The following is a 24623-nucleotide window of genomic DNA, read 5'->3' on the forward strand; positions in this document are numbered from 1 at the left end:
CTCAACCCAGCACATCCCAAGAGCACCCAATCAACCAAGTGACAGTCAATGAAAAAGCTGTCAGATGTAAAACCTGAGCTGTGGGAGTTCAATTCAGCTCTCTACACTATACAAGTATGACACTGGAAAGGGACTTCCAGGAAGGGGGACCTGGCAACCCTATATGCCCATGTTGTCCACTTATGGACTGTGAGCTGGCAAATGCATGGGTAGCATCACAACTGAGGTCTTGTCCCCAGGCAGAATGGGGGTTACTATCAGAAGTGGATGGGGTCAAAGTAACAGCCTTGGTGGATTCAGGATGTGGAAGGATCTTAGTATGCTAGGCTACTGGCCCTTCTTATCTTGGCGAAATGCATTCATAGGGATGTGAAGCCATAGGGGAGCTCCTTGGTATGATAATAGGACAGGGTACAGCAGCATAACTTCCTTTTTTCAAAACTTAATAAAACCCATTGTATGAATCATATTTTTTTATAATGTAAGCACATACCTAAAGTTTTGTTTTACGTAGTTTTGAAGATCAAATTAGGTAGGTGACGTCCCCCATTCTCCATACACTGAGTAAACCAATTTCTGGTGTTTGTCGGGACTCTTGCCAGCATAGCAGGCATTATGTTGGCAATTTCTTCCTGGATGTTGGTCTTCAAATCTTGTAGGGTCCTTGAACGGTTTACATAAACACAGGATTTCAAAAAAACCCATAGAAAAAAATCATAAGGGGCCAAATCTGAAGAGCGATCCGGCCACTCCAAATCTGCTCGAAAAGTAGACCTCAATGGCAAAAGCACGCTCCTCACTGTTCCAACGCATGATGGCGACTGAACTGTGTCAGGACAAAACTTTATACTCCCGCCTCTCGAACGAGACCACTAGCGCTCCGCTACGTCTTCAACCGACTGAATGGCGCACATTTTAAAAAAGGAAGTTATGCTGCCTCACCCTGTAGTAGGCCAGAAACAACAGCTTAAGGTGGGAGTGGTTCCCAAGTTATCAAAATTGGCTGTGTTAGGGAGAGATTGTCCACACATATCTAGTCTACTGACCCCATCATATTTAGATGAAGATGGGGAGGTCTCCTATAGGGATAATTTTCTTATAAGGGGCATGGGTAGTGTAACTCGAGCCCAGTTGTAGCTTTGCAACAAGGTGATTCCTCTTTGACTTACGCATTGAATCAGGCCCAGGGCACAACACACTCCATATATCTACCGTATAGAGTAGTTCAAAAGAAAGATATAGGGGAAGAAAGGTGACAGCTAGTGGTTTTCCGGGCTCATGATATTCCTAGTGTGGGGCAATTGGCCAGGGAAAAGACCGTGGACAGAATACTCCAAAGGTTCTATTGATCAAGGATATATAAAGAGGTTTTGCGCTATTGTGATTCATGTCCAGAGTGTCAAAAAGCACAGGTCTCATGCCAAGCTCCTGCCCTACTAGTGCCCATGCCCATAGTTGCAGTTCCCTTTGAGAAGATAATTTTGGACTTGGTGGGATCACTGGAAAGAGGGGCATACTCATATATTGGTACTGATAGATTATGTACTAGGTTCTCTGAAGCATTTCCCTTAAGATCCACCACCTCTCAGGACATTACTAAAGAGTCGTTGCCCATTTTTGCATTTGGCATCCCAAAAAAGATCTTAACGGATCAGGGAACCAATTTCTTGAGTTAGCTGTTGAGACGAATTTGGGAAACTTTGAAGATCAAACCTGTAAAGACCTGTATATCATCCTCAGGATAATGGATTGGTAGAGAGGTTTAATCGCACCCTCAAGCATATGCTTAGAAATTTAGTAGGCATCTGACCTAGGGAATGCCACAAATTATTACTTTTCTTGTTGTTTTCCACCTGGGAGGTACCCCAAGCTTCAAATGGATTTTCCCCCTTTGAGTCGCTCTTTGGGAGACAACCAAGAGAAGTTTTAGACCTGGTTAAGGAGGATTGGGAAAGGAGACCTTTTCCACTTGTTCAGTATTGCAACATGTTCTCGAGATGCAAGAACACCTTAAGGTAGTGTCCCAAATAGCAAAAGAGCATTTGGAAAAGCCCCAGATAACTTAGAAGTCCTATTATGATCAGAGGGCAAGATTGCAAGAGTTTACTGCCCTCTTCAGAGGCTAAGTTGGCAAGGGCCCGTTGAAGTGATTAAGAGAGTGGACCCTGTAAATTATAAGATCAAGCTTGAAGGATGGAAACAAAGGACTCAAATCTTCCATGTTAATCTGTTAAAGGAGTGGAAAGGGCAAGGAGTCCTTCCAGACTTGGATGAAGAAGATCTTGATTCCGATGTAGGAGATATAGTAATGAAAACTCCAAATGCTATAGGGAAACAGCTGACGCCAGAAAAGGTCAAGCAGGTGAGAAACTTAGAAAGAGCATAGGTAAAGGTAAAGTTTTCCCCCTGACATTAAGTCCAGTCATGTCTGACTCAGAAGGTTGGTGCTCATCTTCATTTCTAAGCCAAAGATCTGGCGTTGTCCGTAGACACCTCCAAGGTCATGTGGCTGGCATGACTGCATGGACTGCCGTTAATTTCCCACCAAGACTGTACCTATTGATCTACTCACATTTGCATGTTTTCGAACTGCTAGGTTGGCAGAAGCTGGGGCTAACAGCGGGAGCTCACGCCGCTCCTCGGATTCAAACCGCCGACCTTTCAGTCAACAAGTTCAGCAGCTCAGCCGTTTAACCCACTGTCCCATCGGGGGCTCATACCCTGATGTTTTTTTCCACCAGGCCAGGGCAGATCGGTAACTAACGTCATGTATTAACCATTCCAGGGAAGATAGTAAGGAGTCCAGGGCAAGTATGGCCTCAAATATTAAAGGATGCCACCAATATGAAAGCAGAGGCCATGCTAAAATGGGGGTCATTGATGTTATCCCATGGTGTTTACTAGCTCTAATTTTGGCTCTCTTAAGCGGGATCAGACAGTAGTCTTCCCATGATGTTTCTTCCTTTCTGTAAGCATCTCATCTGATCCCAGTTAAACAACGTCTGCTGCCTGTTCTGTAAATAGCCAGGTAGCATTTGGCTTTAAAGCAAAGGTGCGCAGCCAAATTGTGTTCCTTTGCCTTGTGAAGGATTCTGTCCTTTTCTCCCCTCCAGTCAATGACAACAGTATGTAATGAGCAGATTCAACTTCAGGAGAAGAGTCTCACAGCCACCATTAACTTTAATCAATAGATGCTGGCAATAAAAAACCCTAAATTTATAATTATTAATTTCTTGGTGTTGCAAGAATTGGGACTTCCCAAGTTACTTTATTCTAGCTCTGGTTAATTTGCCAGCATTGCTTTTAATGCTTGTGAACAAAAAAATGTTACCAGACAAAAAGGGGAGAAAATCTGCTTTCAGGGGGGTTTTCTACCTTCATTTCTTCCTTTTTTTCTGCAGTCATGATAAAAATCATTCTTTTATATTCCAAAACCACCCTTTAAAAGGACAGCTTATTTCAGTTCCTTGCAGAGGTAGATTTTAATTTGTTTTATTTTCTCAATCTTTCAGAACCAAAAGGTTATATTCATATTTTAATTTTTAAAAGCACACGATTTCCTACCTGTCCCTTTACAAATGTATGAAAACACTGTTGGGTCTGTGCCAAGCTTGGTCCAGATCCATTGTCAGTTGTGATCACAGTGCCTTTAGGTGAAATACATATCCCACCAGCCTGGATCGATCCCCCACCTCCCCCAGTATTCAGATTTGGTCATGTTGGGTATGTGTGCCCAGTTTGGTCCAGATCCATCTTTAGGGACTCAGGCCCTCATGGAAAGTCCACGTGGTCCATTTGCAGAGGCTTCTCAAGGCTCTTAAATAGGCAGGTCTTGCTGCAAATCCTAAGAAATGTAAAGTGGTGGCACAAATTTTGTTGCCCTACTTGGATTGCATTGTAGATGGTTGCAGCTTAAGATCAGTGCCAGAGAAGGGTGACTGGGTATTCAGATGACCCAGACCTCAAACTAAGGCAGAAGTACAGCAGTTTGTGGGACTGAAAGGATATTAGAAAATTCCTTCCACATTTTGCCAGTTTAGCTGCCCCCTTAACTGGTTTGCGTAAGAAGAGATGTCCAAAGAAAACCACATGGGGAGAATGAGAGGAGCAGGCATTTCAGGGTTTTAAAAAAGGCCTCTGGTATTAACCACACCAAACCGTGTTCAACCATTTATTGTGCAGACAGATGCTTCGGCATGTGGGTTGGGGTGATCTTGGCCCAATGGAAAAGTACAGAGAACCATCCCATCTTGTATCTAAGCAATAAATGAAGTCCCATGGAACAGTAATATTTGACAGTTGAACAGGGGAAATTGACAGTGAAATGAGCCATACACACCCCCTGACACTAATTATGGGGTGACCCCTTTCAGCTTGTCACACATCATAACCTGTTGCAATGGTTGCATCTTAGCCTCCAACCCCATGTGTTCATCATTTCTTGCCACCATGGCAAGAATCATGCCAATGTGGATTATTTTTTCTTGTTAGAGTGAGCTGGCTGGGATGCAAGAAGGAGGTGGTCCCTTGTGTGTGTGTGTGTGTAAGAGTGTGTGTAAGAGTGTGAGTACTACACCACCCCATTGACATAGGAACCATGAACTGCGACTACTGCTGTTTTCTGATTCCTTTTATCAAGACTTATTGCAGTATTGCATGAAGAAAACTGTCATTGTACTGACATGTGATAAGTTATTTCATTGATCTGTTGCTAGGATATGTTTGCCTGATGCGATGAATGCTACAATCCAGGGGGTTCTTACAGCTATAACCATGAATTTGACAACCCAAAATAGGCTGAAATACCAAGGGCAAGATTTCTTTACGTCATGTAGTAGCATTCCTAAAATCTCACCAGATCAAGAGGAATTGCATCAGAGGCTGGTCGATACCTAAATAGCACTACGTGGTACATTGTTATGCCTGTGTATTTTTCTGCAGCCAACCAGTGATGACCGTGGTTGGGTCATTGGTCCCTTAGGGCCCAATCCTTGGTGGACAGTGGTTGCAGCTACAATCCCAGCTTTGCTCTGCACCATACTGATATTTATGGACCAGCAGATCACTGCAGTTATTGTGAACAGGAAAGAGCATAAACTCAAGGTAATGACAAACTATGGCTTTTATTTCGGTAGCTATTATGTGAGAAGTAAAATCATGTTGCTCCCTGAAACAACAGTCCCTATTGTGATGTGGTGTTAAATGTTTCAGATTAAAAATGGCTTGGATCCAGACTAAATAGTGCTTTTATCCCATTGAAATCAACATGACAAGTTAGTAGTGACTGATGGATGTCCCACTGTTGTTTGGCTAAAAGCAGCAATCCTTTGCTTCCTTACTTTTTGATGAATCCCCTTAACGCACCTCTGAATTAAATATGTATAAGACAAATTTTATATAGCTGTGTGGAGGGGTAATGGGAGCTTAATGGTTATATTCACACATTTGATAGTGAATATACACCAAATGTCCCCATTTCCTGATTAATATATAATAGTAATATACAGAATATTCACAACTTCTCATCCTCTGTGAAACAGAGCATTTCAGTCAATTGAGATACATGTTAAAAAGATTTGTCAAGTGCTGTGAAAATGTATTTTCTTCACTGAAAGTATAAAGACTGTTTGTGGCTTTTGGATAAAAAAAAACCCTTTGAGTCCCCCCAGGGATGAGAAAGGTGGTATATAAATACTGTAAATAATAAATAAATAAATTTTCTGGGAAAGAATATTATATTTTATATTAATGAAAACAGTGCTTTGTAAAAACAGTATCTTTTGTATGGTCAAAGGCTTTCATGGCCAAAATCACTGGGTTGCTGTGAGTTTTCCGGGCTGTATGGCCATGTTCCAGAGGCATTCTCTCCTGAAGTTTCACCCATGTCTATGGCAGGCATCCTCACTTGCCTCAAGCAGACAAGAGTTCTTTCTCCCACCCTGGACATTCCACAGATATATAAACCCCACTTGCCTCATTTCCAACAGACCTCACAACCTCTGAGGATACCTGCCATAGATGTGGGTGAAACGTCAGGAGAGAATGCTTCTGAAACATGGCCATATAGCCCAGAACAGTATCTTTTGTGTTAACCAGTCGATTTGTGCAAAGGAAACTTTCACAAAAAAGTAGTAGGGAATGAAAGATAATTCTCCTATATGCATCGGAACTGTTCTTAAATATGGACAAAACTTTGGAAATGTTTCATTTTAATGTTTAGTTAGGAGTTGTAGAATCATAGAACTGGAAGAGACCACATAGGCCATCCAATCCAACCCCCTTCCTCCATGCAGGAAAAGCACAATCAAAGCAACCCCAACAGATGGCCATCCAGCCTCTGCTTAAAAGCCTTCAAAGAGGGAGCCTCCACCAGACTATGAGGTAGAGAGTTCCACTGCTAAACACCTCTTACAGTTAGGCAGTTCTTCCTAATGTTCAGGTGGAATCTCCTTACCTGTAATTTTAACCCAGTCCTCCAAGTCTTAGTCTCCAGGGCAGCAGAAAACAAGCCTGCTTCTTCTTCCTTCTGACATCTTTTCAGAATAAAGAACACACCCCCAATAAACACACCATTGTCAATTTCTTGATTACATTGTATATGTTCTTCATTATATTCAAGACATATACTCTTGGCTGTTGTGTAGTTTGCCTTGCAATTATGATTAGGGTTTGTGCAGATAAGATCCCAGTACAGCTAACATGTATTCACAATATCCCAATAACAGGAACCAAAGAAAATATTATAGTACAAACTTTGATGACCCTTGTGGTCTTTCCAACTCTATAATTCTATTAACTTTTTATGATTATGATTTTACAAGGTGAATCAAACACTACCTCAGCCCTGTTGGCTTGTCTCAAATTGCCTTTATACTTTTAATGTTTTAATTGTTTATTATTATTAGATTTATTAATAAATGTGTCTTAAATGTTTGGTTGATATATTTCAATTTCTAATTTTGTCATTCTTGTTCTATAAGCACACCTTGATGTTGTTTATTTTATTGTTTATGATTTGATCTGTTTGTTATGTTATGTCGGCATTGAATGTTTGCCTTTTCTTTTCTTTTTTTCTTTTTTCTTTTTTGCTGTAAACTACCCTGAGTCGCTTCAGGGAGATAGGGCAAGATTAAAATAAAGTTTATTATTATTATTATTGTCAGGAGAATGCATGTCTGTGTCTGTACTAGCAACACTTGGCCTTCCACCTTTTTTGTGGATTTTATTATTCATGGATTTGATAATAATGCTCTCTCTAGGCATCTTTAGATCAGTATGACTATAGTTAATTATTTATTATTTATTGGTGTCGAGGAACCTAGAGACTTCTAGAGAGAACACCATTTTTTAAAAAACTGTAGGGATTTCTCTTTCCTCCCTTGTTTCTCTGCTTTTTTTGGTATGTATGTATTTCAAATATACAAGGAAAAAGTGTGAATTCAAGAAACATTGAGAGACAAAGGGGACAAAAAATAGGAAGGAAACAAGGAATACTGGTGCAGGTAAACTCCTGTTTGATCTTTTAAAAAAGCCAGATTATGACTCATCGGAAGACTGGCGCTCATGCTGACCATGCATGTACTTTGCATTCAAAGTGTTCCAAATTCAGTCTTTGGTATTTCCAAAAAGGGCTGCAAAATCCTCCTGCCTCCTGTCCCCGGAGAGCTAGAGGCATTATGTGTAGCCATTACTGAGATAGTAGCCCAATTCAGTATAGTACTGCTTCTTTTTATTTTGGTAATCGGCTGAACATATTTTCTTCTGTGCTTGACATTATTGTCCACTGCAGGTGCTTTAGGAGCTATACAGTATATTTTTTAAAATCATAATGAAATATTAATACAGCAGCATTTATTTATTTATCATATCAGAAGTGAATTGAGGGTGCAGTCAGGGGCGGCCCGTCCATTACTCGAAGTAAGCGGTGGCGGAATACTTTTTTTGCCAGGGGGCGCTGTTCTGTCCTTAGGCCACGCCTCCTCCTGCAGGCCCCATGCGCCCTCCACAGCCTTCTTCTAATGGAGAAGCGCAGGCCCCGCCCACTAGGCGAGAGGGAAGTCCTCCCTCCCTCCACGTGCTGCCAGGAGGGAGGCAGCCAGGCTCTTTCGCTTTCCCATTCCTTCCCTGCTGCAGCTGAGCCTGGACCCCTCTCAGGGCAGCAAGGAGGCCTGGTCAAAAGGTACTGCAAATGTCATCTTCTGTACATGCCTCCCCCAAACCCCTCTAGTATTTGGTAATGGAAGTCCTATATGCCAAGCTTGGTTCAATTCTATTGTTGGTGGAGCTCAGAATGTTCTTTGGTGCTTGGTAAACTGCAATTCCCAAATGTCAGGGTCTATTTTTCCCAACCCCCTCTCCAGTATTTTCTGTTAGTCATGAAAGTCCTGTATGCCAAGTTTGGTTCAGTTCTATTATTGGTGGAGTTCAGAATGCTCTTTGGTGCTTGGTGAAGCATTCTCACCTGATGTTTCACCCACATCTATGGCAGGCATCCTCAAGAGGCTGTGAGGTCTGTTTGTAACTAGGCAAGTGGGGTTTGTATATCTGTGGAATGTCCAGGGTGGGAAAAAGAACTCATGTCTGCTTGAGGTAAGTGTGAATGTTGCAATTGGTCATCTTGATGAGTATTTAATGGCCTTGCAGCTTCGAAGCCGAGCTAGTTGCTGCCCAGGAATCCTTTGTTGGGAGCGGTTAACTGGCCCTGATTGCTTTATGTCAGGAATTCCCCCCCCCCTTTTTTAGTGTTGCTCTTTATTTATTGTTCTGATTTTAGAGGGTTATTTTAGAGGGTACTGGTAGCCAGATTTTGGGCGAGGGGCGAACGAGGCATTCTCTCCTGACGTTTTGCCTGCATCTATGGCAAGCAGCATCCTCAGAGGTAGTGAAGTCTATATTTATAAGGGTTTATATTTATGTGGAATAATGACCAGGGTGGGACAAAGGACTCTTGTCTGCTGGAGCGAGGTGTGATTGTTTCAACTGACCACCTTGATTAGCATTTGATGGCCTGGCAGTGCCTGGAGCAATCTTTTGTTGAGAGGTGATTAGATGTCCCTGATTGGGTTGTTGTAGGTTTTTTCAGGCCATATGGCCATGGCCTAGAGGCATTTTCTCCTGACTTTTCGCCTGCGTCTATGGCGAGCGAGAGGGGCGAGCGAGGCATTCTCTCCTGACGTTTTGCCTGCATCTATGGCAAGCAGCATCCTCAGAGGTAGTGAAGTCTATATTTATAAGGGTTTATATTTATGTGGAATAATGACCAGGGTGGGACAAAGGACTCTTGTCTGCTGGAGCGAGGTGTGAATGTTTCAACTGACCACCTTGATTAGCATTTGATGGCCTGGCAGTGCCTGGAGCAATCTTTTGTTGAGAGGTGATTAGATGTCCCTGATTGGGTTGTTGTAGGTTTTTTCAGGCCATATGGCCATGGCCTAGAGGCATTTTCTCCTGACTTTTCGCCTGCATCTATGGCGAGCGAGAGGGGCGAGTGAGGCATTCTCTCCTGACGTTTTGCCTGCATCTATGGCAAGCAGCATCCTCAGAGGTAGTGAAGTCTATATTTATAAGGGTTTATATTTATGTGGAATAATGACCAGGGTGGGACAAAGGACTCTTGTCTGCTGGAGCGAGGTGTGAATGTTTCAACTGACCACCTTGATTAGCATTTGATGGCCTGGCAGTGCCTGGAGCAATCTTTTGTTGAGAGGTGATTACAGATGTCCCTGATTGGGTTGTTGTAGGTTTTTTCAGGCCATATGGCCATGGCCTAGAGGCATTTTCTCCTGACTTTTCGCCTGCATCTATGGCGAGTGAGAGGGGCGAGCGAGCGGCGAGCGAGAGGGGCGAGCGAGGCATTCTCTCCTGACGTTTTGCCTGCATCTATGGCAAGCATCCTCTACTAGTGAGGTCTGTTGGAAGTAGGAAAAAGGGTTTATATATTTATGTGGAATAATGACCAGGGTGGGACAAAGGACTCTTGTCTGCTGGAGCGAGGTGTGAATGTTTCAACTGACCACCTTGATTAGAGGGCCCGCCAGAGTGAGTGCCTGCCTTCCCTCCTTAATAATAATTTTAATTTCTCCTCCCTATTCTACTAAATTAATAATTAAATTTAAAAAATATTGAAAAAATATTGAAAAAATATTGAAAAAAAAGGGCGCCATCTTTACAAAATGTTTTGTAAATATTTACGAAATTTCGTAAATACCGAACTTTTTTTTTGAAAATTTTGTAATTATTTTAAATATCGAAACAAAAAAAAACCCCAATTACAAAACGATTTTAGAAACAAATTTTTGCGTTGTTACCCAGGCCTAATAGATAGATAGATAGTGATTGGTTTTGGGGGGGGGGGCGGGGGGCGCCAAAATACTGTTTGCTTACCATTGAAAATTACCTAGGGCCGCCTCTGGGTGCAGTTATTAATGTATTTAAAAACACAAAGTTTTTAAAGCTTGGCATTTTATTAAATGTCCTTTGACCAGAAGCTAGCCATTTGGAGTGCCTCTGGTGTTGCTATGAGAAGGTCCTCCATTGTGCATGTGGCAGGGCCCAGAGTGCACTGTAGTAAGCGTTCTGTGGTTTGCTCTTCTCCACACTTGCATGTGGTGGACTCCTCTTTGTAGCCCCATTTCTTAAGGTTGGCTTTGCATCTCGTGTTCCCAGAACGCAACCTGTTCAGCGCCTTCCAGGTTGAGCAGTGTTATGTGTGCCCAGGAGGGACTCTTAGCAGAGAAGCATAGATTTACTAAAAGCTACAGACAATGAACAAGAAGAATGTATTTATATTTATTTATATTTATTTATTTCATATATTTATATCCCGCCCTTCTCCCCACAAGGGGGACTCAGCGCAGCCTCACATGAGCATCAGAGGATGCTAACAGCATAAATAGCATAAAAATTACAATTCACAATAAAATCATTTTAAAACATTGTACAATATCATCAATAAAATTTAACAATGAATTAATAGATTAACGTGCCAGTAAAACCAAGTCAACTCAGGAGAATCCATGTCGCAAAATCCAACAGCAAATGGCTGTAAATCAGGATATCTTTGAACAGGCATGTTCATTCTTCTATACAGCCATTAAATCTACAGGAGTCTCCTCCAGTTTTCAGTCTGACAACTTTAAAAGATTCTAATCTCTGCCACTTTTTATTTTTTAGAGTTTTGAAAGACTTCTTGTTTAGACCTAGTTATGTAAAGCAAGCATTCCCTGATAATGAATTATTCTCTCTGCAGAAAGGCTGCGGCTACCACTTGGACCTTCTCATGGTGGGCATCATGCTTGGTGTGTGTTCGGTTATGGGTTTGCCATGGTTTGTTGCTGCCACTGTCCTTTCTATCAGTCATGTGAACAGTCTCAAAGAAGAGTCTTCCGTGGCAGCTCCTGGAGAGCAACCCAAATTCCTGGGCATACGGGAACAGAGGGCAACTGGACTCCTGATCTTTGTATTAATGGGCCTCTCGGTTTTCATCACTAGTGCGTTAAAGGTAAATCCAGAAAGAAACATCCAAGAGCATATGAAGACAATAACTGGTCTTGATCGTTTCTCTCTCTTTTTGGCACAGGCCTGTAAATACATGGGATGGCATTAAGTTGAGAATATTGTTCTAGAAGTACACTGTTGTACACTGTCTCAAACTACAAGAAAGGAGATTCCATCTGAACATCAGGAAGAACTTCCTGACTGTGAGAGCTGATCAGCAGTGGAACTCTCTGCCCCAGAGTGTGGTGGAGGCTCCTTCTTTGGAAGCTTTTAAACAAAGGCTGGATGACTATCTGTCAGGGGTGCTTTGAATGCAATATTCCTGCTTCTTGGCAGGGGGTTGGACTGGATGGCCCACGAGGTCTCTTCCAACACTATGATTCTAGGACTTAGGGGACCACAGTCTACAGTGGTAGAGGAAAAGCTGTGACTTTTGTAAAAAAAAAATTATGTTAGACTTATTCCCTTTAAAGTGATGTTCCCCAAATCATTAATATCTGGAATATATCCTCCCCATCGTTAACCTTGGAGCTATAAGTTCCTCCTGTACTCTCAAAGATGGGTTGAGGCCCTTTCTACACTGCCATATAGTCCAGATTATCCCCATTAACTGCCCTGAGCTGGATTATATGAGACTACAGGCCATATAATCAATTTCAAAGCAGATTATCTGAGTTTTGTAAGATAGTTTAGAAGGGGACACATTCAGCCCTCCATATCCATGGATTCAACCACAAACAGCTTGAAAGTACTGTCCAAGAAGAAAACCTTGATTTAACCATTTTATGTAAGGGGCACCATTTTACTACTCCATTGTACAGGCAGTCCCTGAGTTACAAACATCCAACTTACAAACGACTCATAGTTAAAAACGGGGTGAGACAACAGGAAGTGAGAGAAATCTACCCCGAGGAAGGGAAATTCACTCCTGGAAGAGTTATCATTGAGAGAAAGGTGTCTCCACTGAAGCTTTATCAGCAATCCTTGTTTCCACAACAAGCCAATTTTGTCAAAATCCAATTATCATAGGGATAGAAAGTGAGGTGAAACCTTCTGAACAGGGACAACGACAGCAAAACAAACACCACATGAGATTTAACCCTTCTCTATGCTAGCCAAAGCTAAAAATACATGTTTTTGGCTCGAGTTTCACTTAAAAATGTACCTGTTCTGACTTACATACAAATTCAACTTAAGAACAAACCTACATAACCTATCTTGTTTGTAACTTGGGAACTGCCTGTATATAATATGACTTGAGCATCCATGGATTTTGGTATCCTTGGGATGTCTTGGAATGAAACCCCAGCAGATCCCAAGGGCCCACTGCATATATTTTCCCCAGTCACTTTTCAAAGAACAGAACAGGTAAACTTCACAGCTACAGAATAACCCAACTAAAATTTACCCCCTTCCTCAATTTGTCTTTTGACAACTCAGAAGTTTAAAACAATAATTATTATGAGCGTAAGATAGGAACAGATCTTATTTGAAATTGGAAACTAAACACAGATGAGGAGATCTTTAAATGAACCAAAACAGAGAAGAAGGGCTTAGAATTGTGAACCAGACTCCCTAATTAATATAAACAATAAAATATTAAGACTGATCATGAATGACCAAAGAATCAAATAAAAAATCACCCCCCTAAAAAAAAGCAAGACTTAAAAGCGCTAAACAGTCCAGTGTTCACAGGTTATAAGCTCAAACAAGATTCATTGAATATGAACAATGAGGTAAACATCCCAAGCGACAACTCTGGGTTTTGATACCATTTTGAAAGAAGTTTGATGCTATAGAGATGGGAGCAAAAACTAGTCTGGCCTAAACAAAATCCATATACTGTTGTTTTGTTCTTCGATAGAATTACAAACTGGGCAGATGTAGGGAATGCCGTGGATGTAGCGTGGATGTAGTATTTCAGTAAGGCCTTTGACAAGGTCCCTCATGACCTTCTGGCAAACAAACTAGTCCAATGTGGGCTAGGCAAAACTACGGTGAGGTGGATCTGTAATTGGTTAAATGGACAAACTCAGAGGGTGCTCACCAATGCTTCCTCTTCATCCTGGAAAGAAGTGACAAGTGGAGTGCCGCAGGGTCCTGTCCTGGGCCCAGTCCTGTTCAACCTCTTTATTAATGACTTAGATGAAGGGTTAGAAGGCATGATCATCAAGTTTGCAGACGACACCAAATTGGGAGGGATAGCCAATACTCCAGAGGATAGGAGCAGGATTCAAAACGATCTTGACAGATTAGAGGGATGGGCCAAAACTAACAAAATGAAGCTCAACAAATGCAAGATACTCCACTTTGGCAGAAAAAACAAAATGCAAAGATACAAAATAGGGGACAATGCCTGGCTCGAGAGCAGTACGTGTGAAAAAGATCTTGGAGTCCTTGTGGACAACAAGTTAAACATGAGTCAACAATGTGATGCGGCGGCAAAAAAAGCCAATGGGATTTTGGCCTGCATCAATATTAGTGTCTAAGTCCAGGGAAGTAATGCTACCCCTCTATTCTGCCTTGGTTAGACCACACCTGGAATATTGTGTCCAATTCTGGGCACCACAATTCAAAAGAGATATTGACAAACTGGAATGTGTCCAGAGAAGGGCGACTAAAATGATCAAGGGTCTGGAGAACAAGCCCTATGAAGAGCGGCTTAAAAGCTGGGCATGTTTAGCCTGAAGAAGAGAAAGCTGAGAGGAGATATGATAGCCATGTATAAATATGTGAGAGGAAGTCACAGGGAGGAGGGAACAAGCTTGTTTTCTGCTTCCCTGGAGACTAGGACACGGAACAATGGCTTCAAACTACAAGAAAGGGGATTCCACTTGAACATTAGGAAGAACTTCCTGGCTTTGAGAGCTGTTCAGCAGTGGAACTCTCTGCCCCCGAGTGTGGTGGAGGCTCCTTCTTTGGAGGCTTTTAAACAGAGGCTGGATGGCCATCTGTCAGGGGTGCTTTGAATGCAATATTCCTGCTTCTTGGCAGGGGGTTGGACTGGATGGCCCATGAGGTCTCTTCCAACTCTATAATTCTATGATTCCAATATATGGATTTTGTTTAGGCCAGACTAGTTTTAGCTTGCGGCATATTCATTATAACTATCTCACAACTATTTGCTAATGTACATGGATTATTCCTTTCACAATTTGAAATAATAGATTAAATGGGATCAGAGCTATGATCTCATTTAATGATCAAATTGTGCATCCTGGTGCAAAGAATTATCAATTTTGTATCTTTTTATGCTTTTACATAAGCTTAATCAGTTCACTCGCACCACAATTTCAAAACTCAGAATGAAAATGACCAAGGGAACATGAAGGACAGTAGCATTTCAGCTGTAGGGATACAATAGTAGAAATCCAGTTCCCAAACGTGCCTGGTCCACATTTTCTTCACAGCACCACGTCCTTTGATTTTAATTAGACCTCAAAGGTCTTTGCAGGATTTATGAGGATAGGAATAAGAAAATTAATAATCTCATGAGTTGTTCTTCCCTATGAATATTTTGATAACAGATATCATTTTACTGTTTTGTAAAAATTAATAAATTTGATTTTAGAGGCCTTTTCTTCACGTTAATTAGTGTGTTCCTGTAATGAACAGCTTCAGGTTTTCTAGGGCTGGATCTACACTGCCCTATATCTCAGGATCTGATCCCAGGTCATCTGCTTTGAATCGGATTATATGAGTCTACGCTGCCATATAATATGGGATAAGCAGATAATCTGGTATCAGATCCTGGGATATAGGACAGTGTAGATCCAGCCTTTGTGATTTAATATTTTATGAAGAAGGGGTTTTAACAAGTATGCTGTAGTCCATTAATGCTTATGTCATGTTTGAGCTATCCCAAAACAACTGACGCCCAGGTAGTCAGTTGTTTTGGGATAGTGCCTCAATTCCTAATGTGTGTACATATGATAATTGAGCTGGCCCAACAGGTGGACCTTTATTTTGGCAGTCTGACCATGTTCTTCTCTACATTTGAAGGGAGCAGGTTGACTTAGGAAAGATTGTATGACAAACAACTCCCTGTGCGGAGGAACACATTCCTCTCAATTTGCAATGCTGTGTGAATTATGTCAAAGATTGAAATGCACCCAATTTATGACATGATCCGTGTGGATCCACATTACATTTTGTGCCATCTAAACTCTCCCAGTGGGTTTCTATAGTCAAGTGACGGTGGGAACTCTTCTTCTCATAGTCCTAGGATGCATCTACACCAGTAGTTCTCTATCTGATGGTCCCCAGATGTTTTGGCCTTCAACTCCCAAAAATCCTAACCGCTGGTAAACTGGCTAGGATTTCTGAGAGTTGGAGGCCAAAACACCTGGAGACCCACAGGTCGAGAACCACTGATCTGCACAGTAGAATTGATGCAGTTTGACACCACTTTAACTGCAATAGTTCAGGGTTGTGGAGTCCTGGGAAGTTGTTTGGCAAGGCACACACATTCTTTTGCAAAGCAAATAAAAGGTCTTGTAAAATTGCAATCCCCAAATTATAAGCTTACTGTCTCTTGCCATATTTATGCTTCCTCTTTCCAGTTTATACCCATGCCTGTCCTCTATGGAGTGTTCCTGTACATGGGTGTTTCTTCTCTGAGAGGAATTCAGGTATGTGGTCAGGTTTTATAACCTCAAACAGATCAGAATAAATGCGATTTGTTAGTTATGTTCAAGTGTAAAGCCCAAACAAATTACACTGAAGGGTGGGTCCTGCAAAGTGCCCAGTACTCCAGGGGTAATGGTCTGAGATACTCCAGTACAACCTTGGCTAGTTTTCTTAGAGACAGTCTTTGTAGGTAGGGACCGTGGCACAACTCCGGCCCCTTCTACACTGCCATATAATCCAGGTGATCAAAACAGATAATCCACATTATTTGCTTTGAACTGGATTATATGAGCCAACACTACCATATAATCCAGTTCAAATTCTGGATTGTATGTGGTAGTTTAAGAAGTGGCCTCATAGAGTTAAGAGGATACATAAGAGATAGGGTTCCTTTCCCTTTAATGGTTGTGTGGAGGACTTCAGAACCCAGATCAGTTTTAACATAGAGAAAGGAATGAAATGTATATTTTCAGCATCCTAGATCAGCTAAGGTAAATAGAATACAGGGCTTAAGTTACAGCAAAGTGCCAGTTGCCCTGCCCCCTTGGTGCAACCTCTAGGAGCCCTACTCCAAGCCTCAGAACTCCTGTCTCCAGCCTTTCACGGGGGCCTCAACTCTCATCAATTGGACCCCTTCCCTCCAAGGCCATTCTCAGGAGCTCCAAACTTTCCAGCCTTCTTGTTGCCTTTCCCAGCCTTGTATTTGCTTCCCTCCATGGCCTTCCCGGGGCCCCCAACCTGTGGATCACAGGGCCCTTGCCACTATGCTGCCCTTCCCAGGGTCCCAAACAATTCAAGGTGCTGGTTTTGACCTATAAACTCTATACGTTTCTGGCCCAGCTTACTTGTCTGAACGCATCTACCCCTACATCCCACCTCATAATCTAAGATCATCCGGGGAGGCCCTGCTCTCGCTCCCGTCAACAGCACAGATGCATCTGGCGGGGACGAGAGACAGGGCCTTCTCGGCTGTGGCCCCTCACCTATGGAACAAACTCCCAAATGAGATAAGATCCGCTCCCTCCCTCCTGGCTTTTAGAAAAATATTAAAATCATGGTTTTGGGACCAGGCCTTCGGGCAGTAGAAGTAAATGTATGCAGCATTTCAGAAAGACAGTTACTGGAACGGCGATTCGACGGACGAGACTGTTTTAATGATAGTTTTATTGCTTGTGGATGTACTGTTTTTAACTTGATTTATGTCTAATTTTAGTGTATAATTGTAATTGTTTGTACTGGCATTGAATTTTGCCATTACCGCTTTATCTATTGCTTTGAGTCCCCCTCGGGGTGAGAAAAGCGGTATACAAATACTGTAAATAAATAAATAAATAAACCTCCCAGGCCCCGTGGCCTCTTATCTCCTATAGCTTTTCCCTGAGGCTCCCTGCCCCTTTGGCCTTTCACAGAATATGTAATCCCCGGTAACCCTTTCTAGTGGCCTTAGCTTTCTCAGGCCCTTGGACTCCTAATCCCATATAAATGTTCCAATGGATCCCAACCCCCTTTTGCTCCTTTTCTCAAATATATACCTTTCCCAAAAAATATGTTCTCTAATCCATTCTTCCCAGTTCTTTGATCGCTTGAAGCTCATTGGAATGCCAACCAAACACCAACCGGATTTTATCTACCTGCGGCATGTTCCCTTGAGGAAAGTGCACCTCTTCACAGCAATCCAGTTGACTTGCCTTATCATTCTCTGGGTCATCAAGGCCTCCCCTGCTGCTGTTATCTTTCCTATGATGGTAAGAATGCTGAATGTGGGACAGGTCATAGCTGTCCTGTGGACATGTTACCTTTCCAGATCATATAAAATAAATATAATAATCATGATTTGCCATTTAACATGTACATGATTATCTCAGTGATATGATATGAGGAGCCCCCGGTGGCGCAGTGGGTTAAACCCCTGTGCCGGCAGGACTGAAGACCAACAGGTCGCAGGTTCGAATCTGGGGAGAGGCGGATCAGCTCCCTCTATCAGCTCCAGCTCCTCATGCAGGGACATGAGATTAGTCTCCCACAAGGATGATAAAAACATCAAATCATCTAGGCGTCCCCTGGGCAAAGTCCTTGCAGACAGCCAATTCTCTCACACCAGAAGCAACTTGCAGTTTCTCAAATCGCTCCTGACATGACCAAAAAACAACAACAAAAAACTCAGTGATTTCTCTAAGGGCATGGGGTTATGGTCTTATGGCCATTCCACCCCAAATAGTTCTTATAGCCCTAAGATTTATATTTATTTCCACAGAACCTAAAAACATCAGGGTTTTTTTGGATCACAGGTCAAAGCATTCTGTGAATTTCAGTCCAAAAGTAATATTTTCAATATCTGCATGTTTTACATAAGCCAAGGGGCAGAATGGACGGCAAGCAGATATGCTAGAAGACCCTTCTCTCTAAGGAAGAAAAGATGGAGGGCTGCCTTTTTTCTACTGTTTCGGCAAAGGAAGGGTAGTTAGCAGGGAGATTCTCACCTCTCCTTCTTACTACCTTCGCTCTGGCTCCCTAATAGAAATTGCTTTTTTTTTGCTCTTCCCTCTCTAAATTTTAATATGCATTCTCATTCTTTACCCTCATTTGTATTCCTTTCCCTGTTTGTATTTGTTGAGGTGTAGGCATTTTAAGATCAGCAAAACATTCCTCACATTGCAACTCTCCAAATAAACAAATCTACTCCTTCACTTTGGCCCCTTCTACACTGCCATACAAAATCCAGATTATCTGATTTGAACTGGATTATATGGCAGTGTGGACTCATATAGTCCAATTCAAAGCAGATAAATGGATTATCTGCTTTGAAAATCTGGATTATTTGGCAGCATAGAAGGGGCCTTTAGCTCTTTCCTAAGTATGTTCCCTTTATGCTTTTATTAAAAGGAGAGGGACGTATTTGTGGCGGAATGAAAATTACACGTAGTTCACATCTTTACCAATCCACACACTATCTTGCTAGAGAAAAGATTTGCCATGCAAATAATCAGTAAAGAATAAGGGGTTTACTCTTTGTTATGTAGAACAACATATATACAGTCATGTGAACAGTTGCATTGAGTCATACAATGTCCTTTGAGAGAGATTCAAATGTTCCTTGGGTGTCAATGTGAAGGATCTTCTTCCAGCAGCCCAGAAGCAGAATATAGTAACTGTCTTGACAGAGGACCTAAACATGTAACTGTTTCCAAAACTCCCAGGCTCAGCTAGCCTCTTGGGCGGGCATGGCCCAACCAATCAGCTTCATGCTTTGCATTTTTCAGTTAACACACTCACCATCTGATTTTTACATGCTCCAACAGTATTTGTTTGTTACATGTCCCTAAGTCCCTTGACTTCTCCGCAGGTCAATTTTTTTATCGTGTCATAAGCGACTTGAGAACATACTGCAAGTCGCTTCTGGTGGTCGCAGGTCAAATCAAAATCCATAATTTTGGCCAGAAAACATGCCCTGGACTTATACATAATTACACGTATTTTTATTTCCTTTTTTTCCCTCTATTTGCAGAAACGTAATTAGCTTTTCTTGTCCTCTATCCCTTTCCTGTTGTTTTCAGTAGTGGTGCTGTAAATAGACTGACAGTTAGAGGGTAAACTAAGTAATCTCGCTTGTGAAATTAGCAGAAAGTGAATGAAGGCTCCCGGGAGAAAAGAGTGAAGAAAATGGCAATTTATTTTCCATCTAGAGCTCAATATATCTCCATCAGCTTCATTTGTGTATTGTGTCTTCTGGCTAATTCTCTTTTCACAGTGTAGGCTCTTCCCACCCACCCCCTTCTTCTCATTTCTCTTCCCGCTGCAACAAGATTTTGGCTCTAGTCTTTGTCCGGAAGGTCATGGATTTCTGCTTTACAAAGCGGGAGCTCAGCTGGCTTGATGACCTCATGCCAGAGAGCAAGAAGAAAAAACTGGATGATGCAAAGAAAACGGCAGCTGAAGCAGAGGTAATTAAACATTTCTTAATTACAGAAGAATCTCGTTTATCCAACATAATTGGGCCTGCAGAAAGTTGGATAAGCAAAAATGTTGGATAGTAAGGAGGGATTAAGGAAAAGCCTATTAAACGTCAAATTGCGTTATAATTTTACAAATTAAGCACCAAAATCTCATATTTTATAACAAATCGACAGAAAAAGCAGTTCAATATATGGTAACGTTATGTAGTAATTATTGTATTTACAAATGTAGCACCAAAACATTGCAATATATTGAAACAGCTGCAGATCCGGGCGGGAGGCAGACTGCATTGGATAATACAGAACGTTGGATGACCGAAGGTTGTATAAGCGAGACTCTACTGTACATAGATCCATCTTTCAAAGCTTTACTGTTCTGTAGCAAAGTTAGCCACCAAGATCTGTTTACACAATTTTATCAGATACATCCTCTGCCATCTTACTCCCAGGACTCATCTTTAAAAAAATGTAACCCCCCCCCCCTTCATCCTTTTGTAATATTGTTTCTAATTTTCCACCTCATGTGATTCTCCTCGCTTTTTCTCATTGCTAATTTGAAAGTCCCTAATTGTTCTCCTCCCTCGAGCTATACAGTATCCATAGGCTTTTCATGAACAATTAGGAATCCAGCCAGAGGCAATGTTCTTAGTTGTGGAGAGAGAGGATGAAAGCATGCCTACATAGAACCTCTTCTGTCATTCAGAAGAACACCTGAAGACTGGGGGTGCATCTATTCTGTTGAATCAATGTAGTTTGGCTATTATTATTATTATTATGTTTAATTATACCTGCTTTATCTGTCCCGAAGGAGACTCAAAGTGGCTTACATTAGGAGTATGACCACATAATTTAAAATACACAGATATTCAAACATTAAAACAGAATTAAACATAACAGTATTTAAGATATTCACAGTTAAAACACATTGAAGCATATTCAAAGCTGAAAACCACGGCACCCCCTGAACTGCCCTTAAAAACCCTCTTCTTTAAAAGCCTCTCTGAATAAAAAGGTTTTAACTTGCTTCTGGAAGAATAACATGGAGGGGCCATTCTGGCTTCTCGGGTCAGGGAATCCCAGAATCGAGAGACAGCCACAGAGAAGGAAGGCCCGCTCTCTCATTCCCACCAACCGGGCTTGAGATAGAGGTGGGACCAAGATAAGGGCCTCCCAGGGCCCAGGCAGGTTCATACGAGGGGATGTGGTCAGCCAAATAGCCAGGACCTGAACCACCTAGGGCTTTAAAGGTTATAACCAGCACTTTGAATTGTGCCCAGAAACAGACTGGCAACCAGTGGAGCTGCTGCAGCAGGGGGTTATCCGCTTCCTTCAGCTAGCCCCAGTGAGCAACCTGGATGCAGCTCTTTGGACCAGTTTCCAGACACTCAGAGGCAGCCCTACATAGAGCACATTACAATAATCCAGATGTAATGTTGCTAAGGCATGTACCACTAAAGCCAGATCTAGCTTCTCAAGGAACGGGTGCAGTTGATGCACAAGTTTTAATTGTGCAAATTGTGCCACCGCCGATACCTGGGCTTCCAGGTTCAATTCTGAAACCAGGAGGACCCCCAAACTGCGGACCTGTGTCTTCAGAGGAAGTGTGACCCCCACCCAGAATGAGGGAGAAAACAGAACCCTGAGGAACCCCACAGGTCAATGGCCAGCACCACCTTCTGGGTACGCCTCTCCAGGAAGGACCAGAGCCCTCACAGTTCCATCCCAGCAAGATGACCCAGAAGGATCCCATGGTCAATGGTATAGAAAGCTGCTGAGAAATCCAGGAGAACCAACAGGGACACACTCCTCTGTTTAGCTCTCTTCGTAGGTCATCCACCAAGGTGACCAAAGCTGTCTCTGTTCCATAGCCAGGCCTGAAACCAAACTGAAATGGATCTAGGTAATCTGTTTCATCCAAAAATCCCTGAAGTTGAGAGGCCACCACACACTCCAAGACCTTGCTCAAAAAGGGGAGGCTGGACACTGGCCGATAGTTGTCCATTATGGAGGGGTTCAGAGATATTTTTTTAAATGTTGTCTCACAACTGCCTCCTTAAGGCAAGTTGGAATTCTGCCTTGTTCCAAGAAGACATTGACCACCCCCCCCCCCCCGGCCTGTTTGATCAGCTAGGAAGGGCATGGATCTAGAATACATGTGTAGCTCTAATCTCTCCAAGACTGCACAAGTTGAAACGTCTCCATCAACACTGGACAAGCAGGAACCAGAATTACATCCATTGGAATTGTGTTGATAATTGCATCCAAGTTGGAATGGATCTGAGTGACTTTATCTGCAAAGTGCTATGCAAATTCTTCACACTGAGCTACTGAATGGTCAGGGAGTTCTCCTTGAGGACTGGTATGTAATAGCCCTCTGACCACTTGAAACAGCTCAGCTGGATGGTTCCTTACAGACGACATGGTGGCAGCAAGGAACAATTTCTCTGCTGCATCCATTGCTGCAGCCTGTGCTCGGTCAGATTCGCTTTGAGTTCTCCGCCAGTATCGCTCTAGTCTCCGTCTCGCTTTATCGCCACCAACTCCTTGGAGCTGGTTTGGTACTGCTCTTTTCAGGAGTGATTGTGTCCATCACCCTGGCCATTTCCCCATTCCAGATGTCCACCAGAGCTTCAACAGAGTCTCCTGCCAAGGCAACAGGAAAATCCCCAAGAGCCGTTAGGAATCCGTTTGGATCCATAAGCCTCCTGGGACAGACTATCTTAATTGGTCCCCTGCCCCTGTGGAGGTATGGAGTCCCAGGGAGTCTAAACCTGACCAGGTAGTGATTGGTCCATGACAATGGAACTGTGACAAGTCCTTCCATACTACAATCACCATCATCCTGTCCTGTACAGAAAAGAAGGTCCAAACTGTGTCCGGCAGGTAGAGCAAAATCTACTTGGGACAGATCCATTATTGTCACAACACTTCAACTGCCTTGGCTCAATGTTGTGAAATCCTTGGACTTGTAGTTTGTTGAGGCGCTAGCAGTCTTTGGCAGAGACCTCACAAAACTACAACTCCCATGATTCCATACCACTGAACCATGGTAGTTAAAGTGCTGTCAAACTGCATTAATACTACAGTGGAGGTGCACCTTGAGAGTGTGAACAGTGTTTGAGTGCCTTGCTCAAGACAGTGTATATATTGTCCATCCTAAGTGGAATGCTGCCCCCTTGTGGATAAAGCTAAAATATTTGCAATTAAACCTACTTGCCTGGAATTCCAGAAAGAAAAGGGAGTATTACAGCGTGTACATGTGTGTGAGCGTTTGCGCGCGCATCTCTCTTATGGCACTCTTATAGACTTATGGCACTCTATGAATTTCATAGGATTTTCTCAGGCAAGGAATATTCAGAAGTAGTTTTGCTGCTTCCTTGCTCTGAAATATAGCCCATAGTACCTGATATTCATGGGCAGACCATGTCTGATTCCGTTCTTTGGTTCATCACACAATATGTAAGAACAATATCCAGTATTTGTATGTCATTATTTAAACACATTAAGAATAAAATTAGTAAGTCTAAAGTTCATTCCTGTATTTTTCTTATTTATGGAAGTAATTAAATATGCTTCATGGATATAACAAAAGTTCATTATATTTATTGCAGATGCAAGTGTGACTATCTGATAGGTTTTGACAAAAATCACATCCAAAAATTTCTAAAATTACACGTATGACCTCAGACATCAAATCCTTGATTACATATAATGAAATGTACAGAAGGGAGTGATTATATTTTAAAATGTGATTCCAAGTCAAACACAGTGATTGTTGCAAGGTGATGTTCTCTTTTCCAGTTAATAAGATATAGATCGTGCAAAAACAAATGCCACATTCAACATTATTCACGCCATTTGTTACCAATCCATTATTTTTGGTTCCATGGTTCATATATTAATAAAGAGAACAGTGTATTACTTTACTGTATCTAAGAAATGACTTATGATATGTTATATAGGATGCTGGGCGGATGACAGAAGATAACCAGCATACTGTAATTGAAATACCAGTGATGAAAAACGGTTATCCAACTACATCATGCAGTGAAGCATCTACATCACAGAATATTTCACCAAATAAAATCAGGTAAAAATTCCATAAGAATTTGGAAAAGTGTCTTTTTTCCCCTTTGTTTCTATCCTGCCTTTCTCCATTGAGTTTAACGTGGTATACATTAGTGCTACCCAAAATAGTGGTCCCTGGACTAGTGTCACTTTTAAGATACTACCTCCCAATCTCTGAAATGTTTACAGGGGGAAAATATACAATTAAATTCAATGGGCATAAATTCAGTACAGGCATATTGGAAAAGAATGATTGACAGTCCCCCACATCTGCTTGCTGGAGTTGAAACTGAGGCTTGATCTCCACTGTCATATCATCCAGATTATCAAAGCACATTAATCTAATTTGAGCTGGATTATGTGAGTCTCCACTGCCATATAATCCAGTTCAACACAGGTAATTTGGATTTTATATGGCGCTGTAGAAGGGGCCACAGAAAAGGACTGCCCTAAGATCACTCCATGAATTTTATTGTG

At 42.1% G+C, this 24623-nt stretch overlaps 1 protein-coding gene across 2 annotated transcripts in view; it reads left to right on the top strand.

The window, feature by feature from the left end:
* The window catches only part of SLC4A8 (solute carrier family 4 member 8), a 122962-nt gene that overhangs the window by 93062 nt on the left and 5277 nt on the right, over positions 1-24623 (top strand). Inside the window, exons 18-23 of one of the 2 annotated variants that reach the window (XM_060762798.2) lie at positions 4942-5103; positions 11249-11500; positions 16059-16127; positions 17697-17870; positions 19929-20066; positions 24041-24168. In XM_060762798.2, the coding sequence (XP_060618781.2) occupies positions 4942-5103; positions 11249-11500; positions 16059-16127; positions 17697-17870; positions 19929-20066; positions 24041-24168 (923 nt within the window). Of the gene's footprint in view, positions 1-4941; positions 5104-11248; positions 11501-16058; positions 16128-17696; positions 17871-19878; positions 20067-24040; positions 24169-24623 lie in introns of those variants that run through there. The other variant, XM_067464293.1, reaches the window with a different exon arrangement.

This window comes from Anolis sagrei, chromosome 2 (assembly GCF_037176765.1).
Source record: "Anolis sagrei isolate rAnoSag1 chromosome 2, rAnoSag1.mat, whole genome shotgun sequence".
Classification (NCBI taxonomy): domain Eukaryota; kingdom Metazoa; phylum Chordata; class Lepidosauria; order Squamata; family Dactyloidae; genus Anolis; species Anolis sagrei.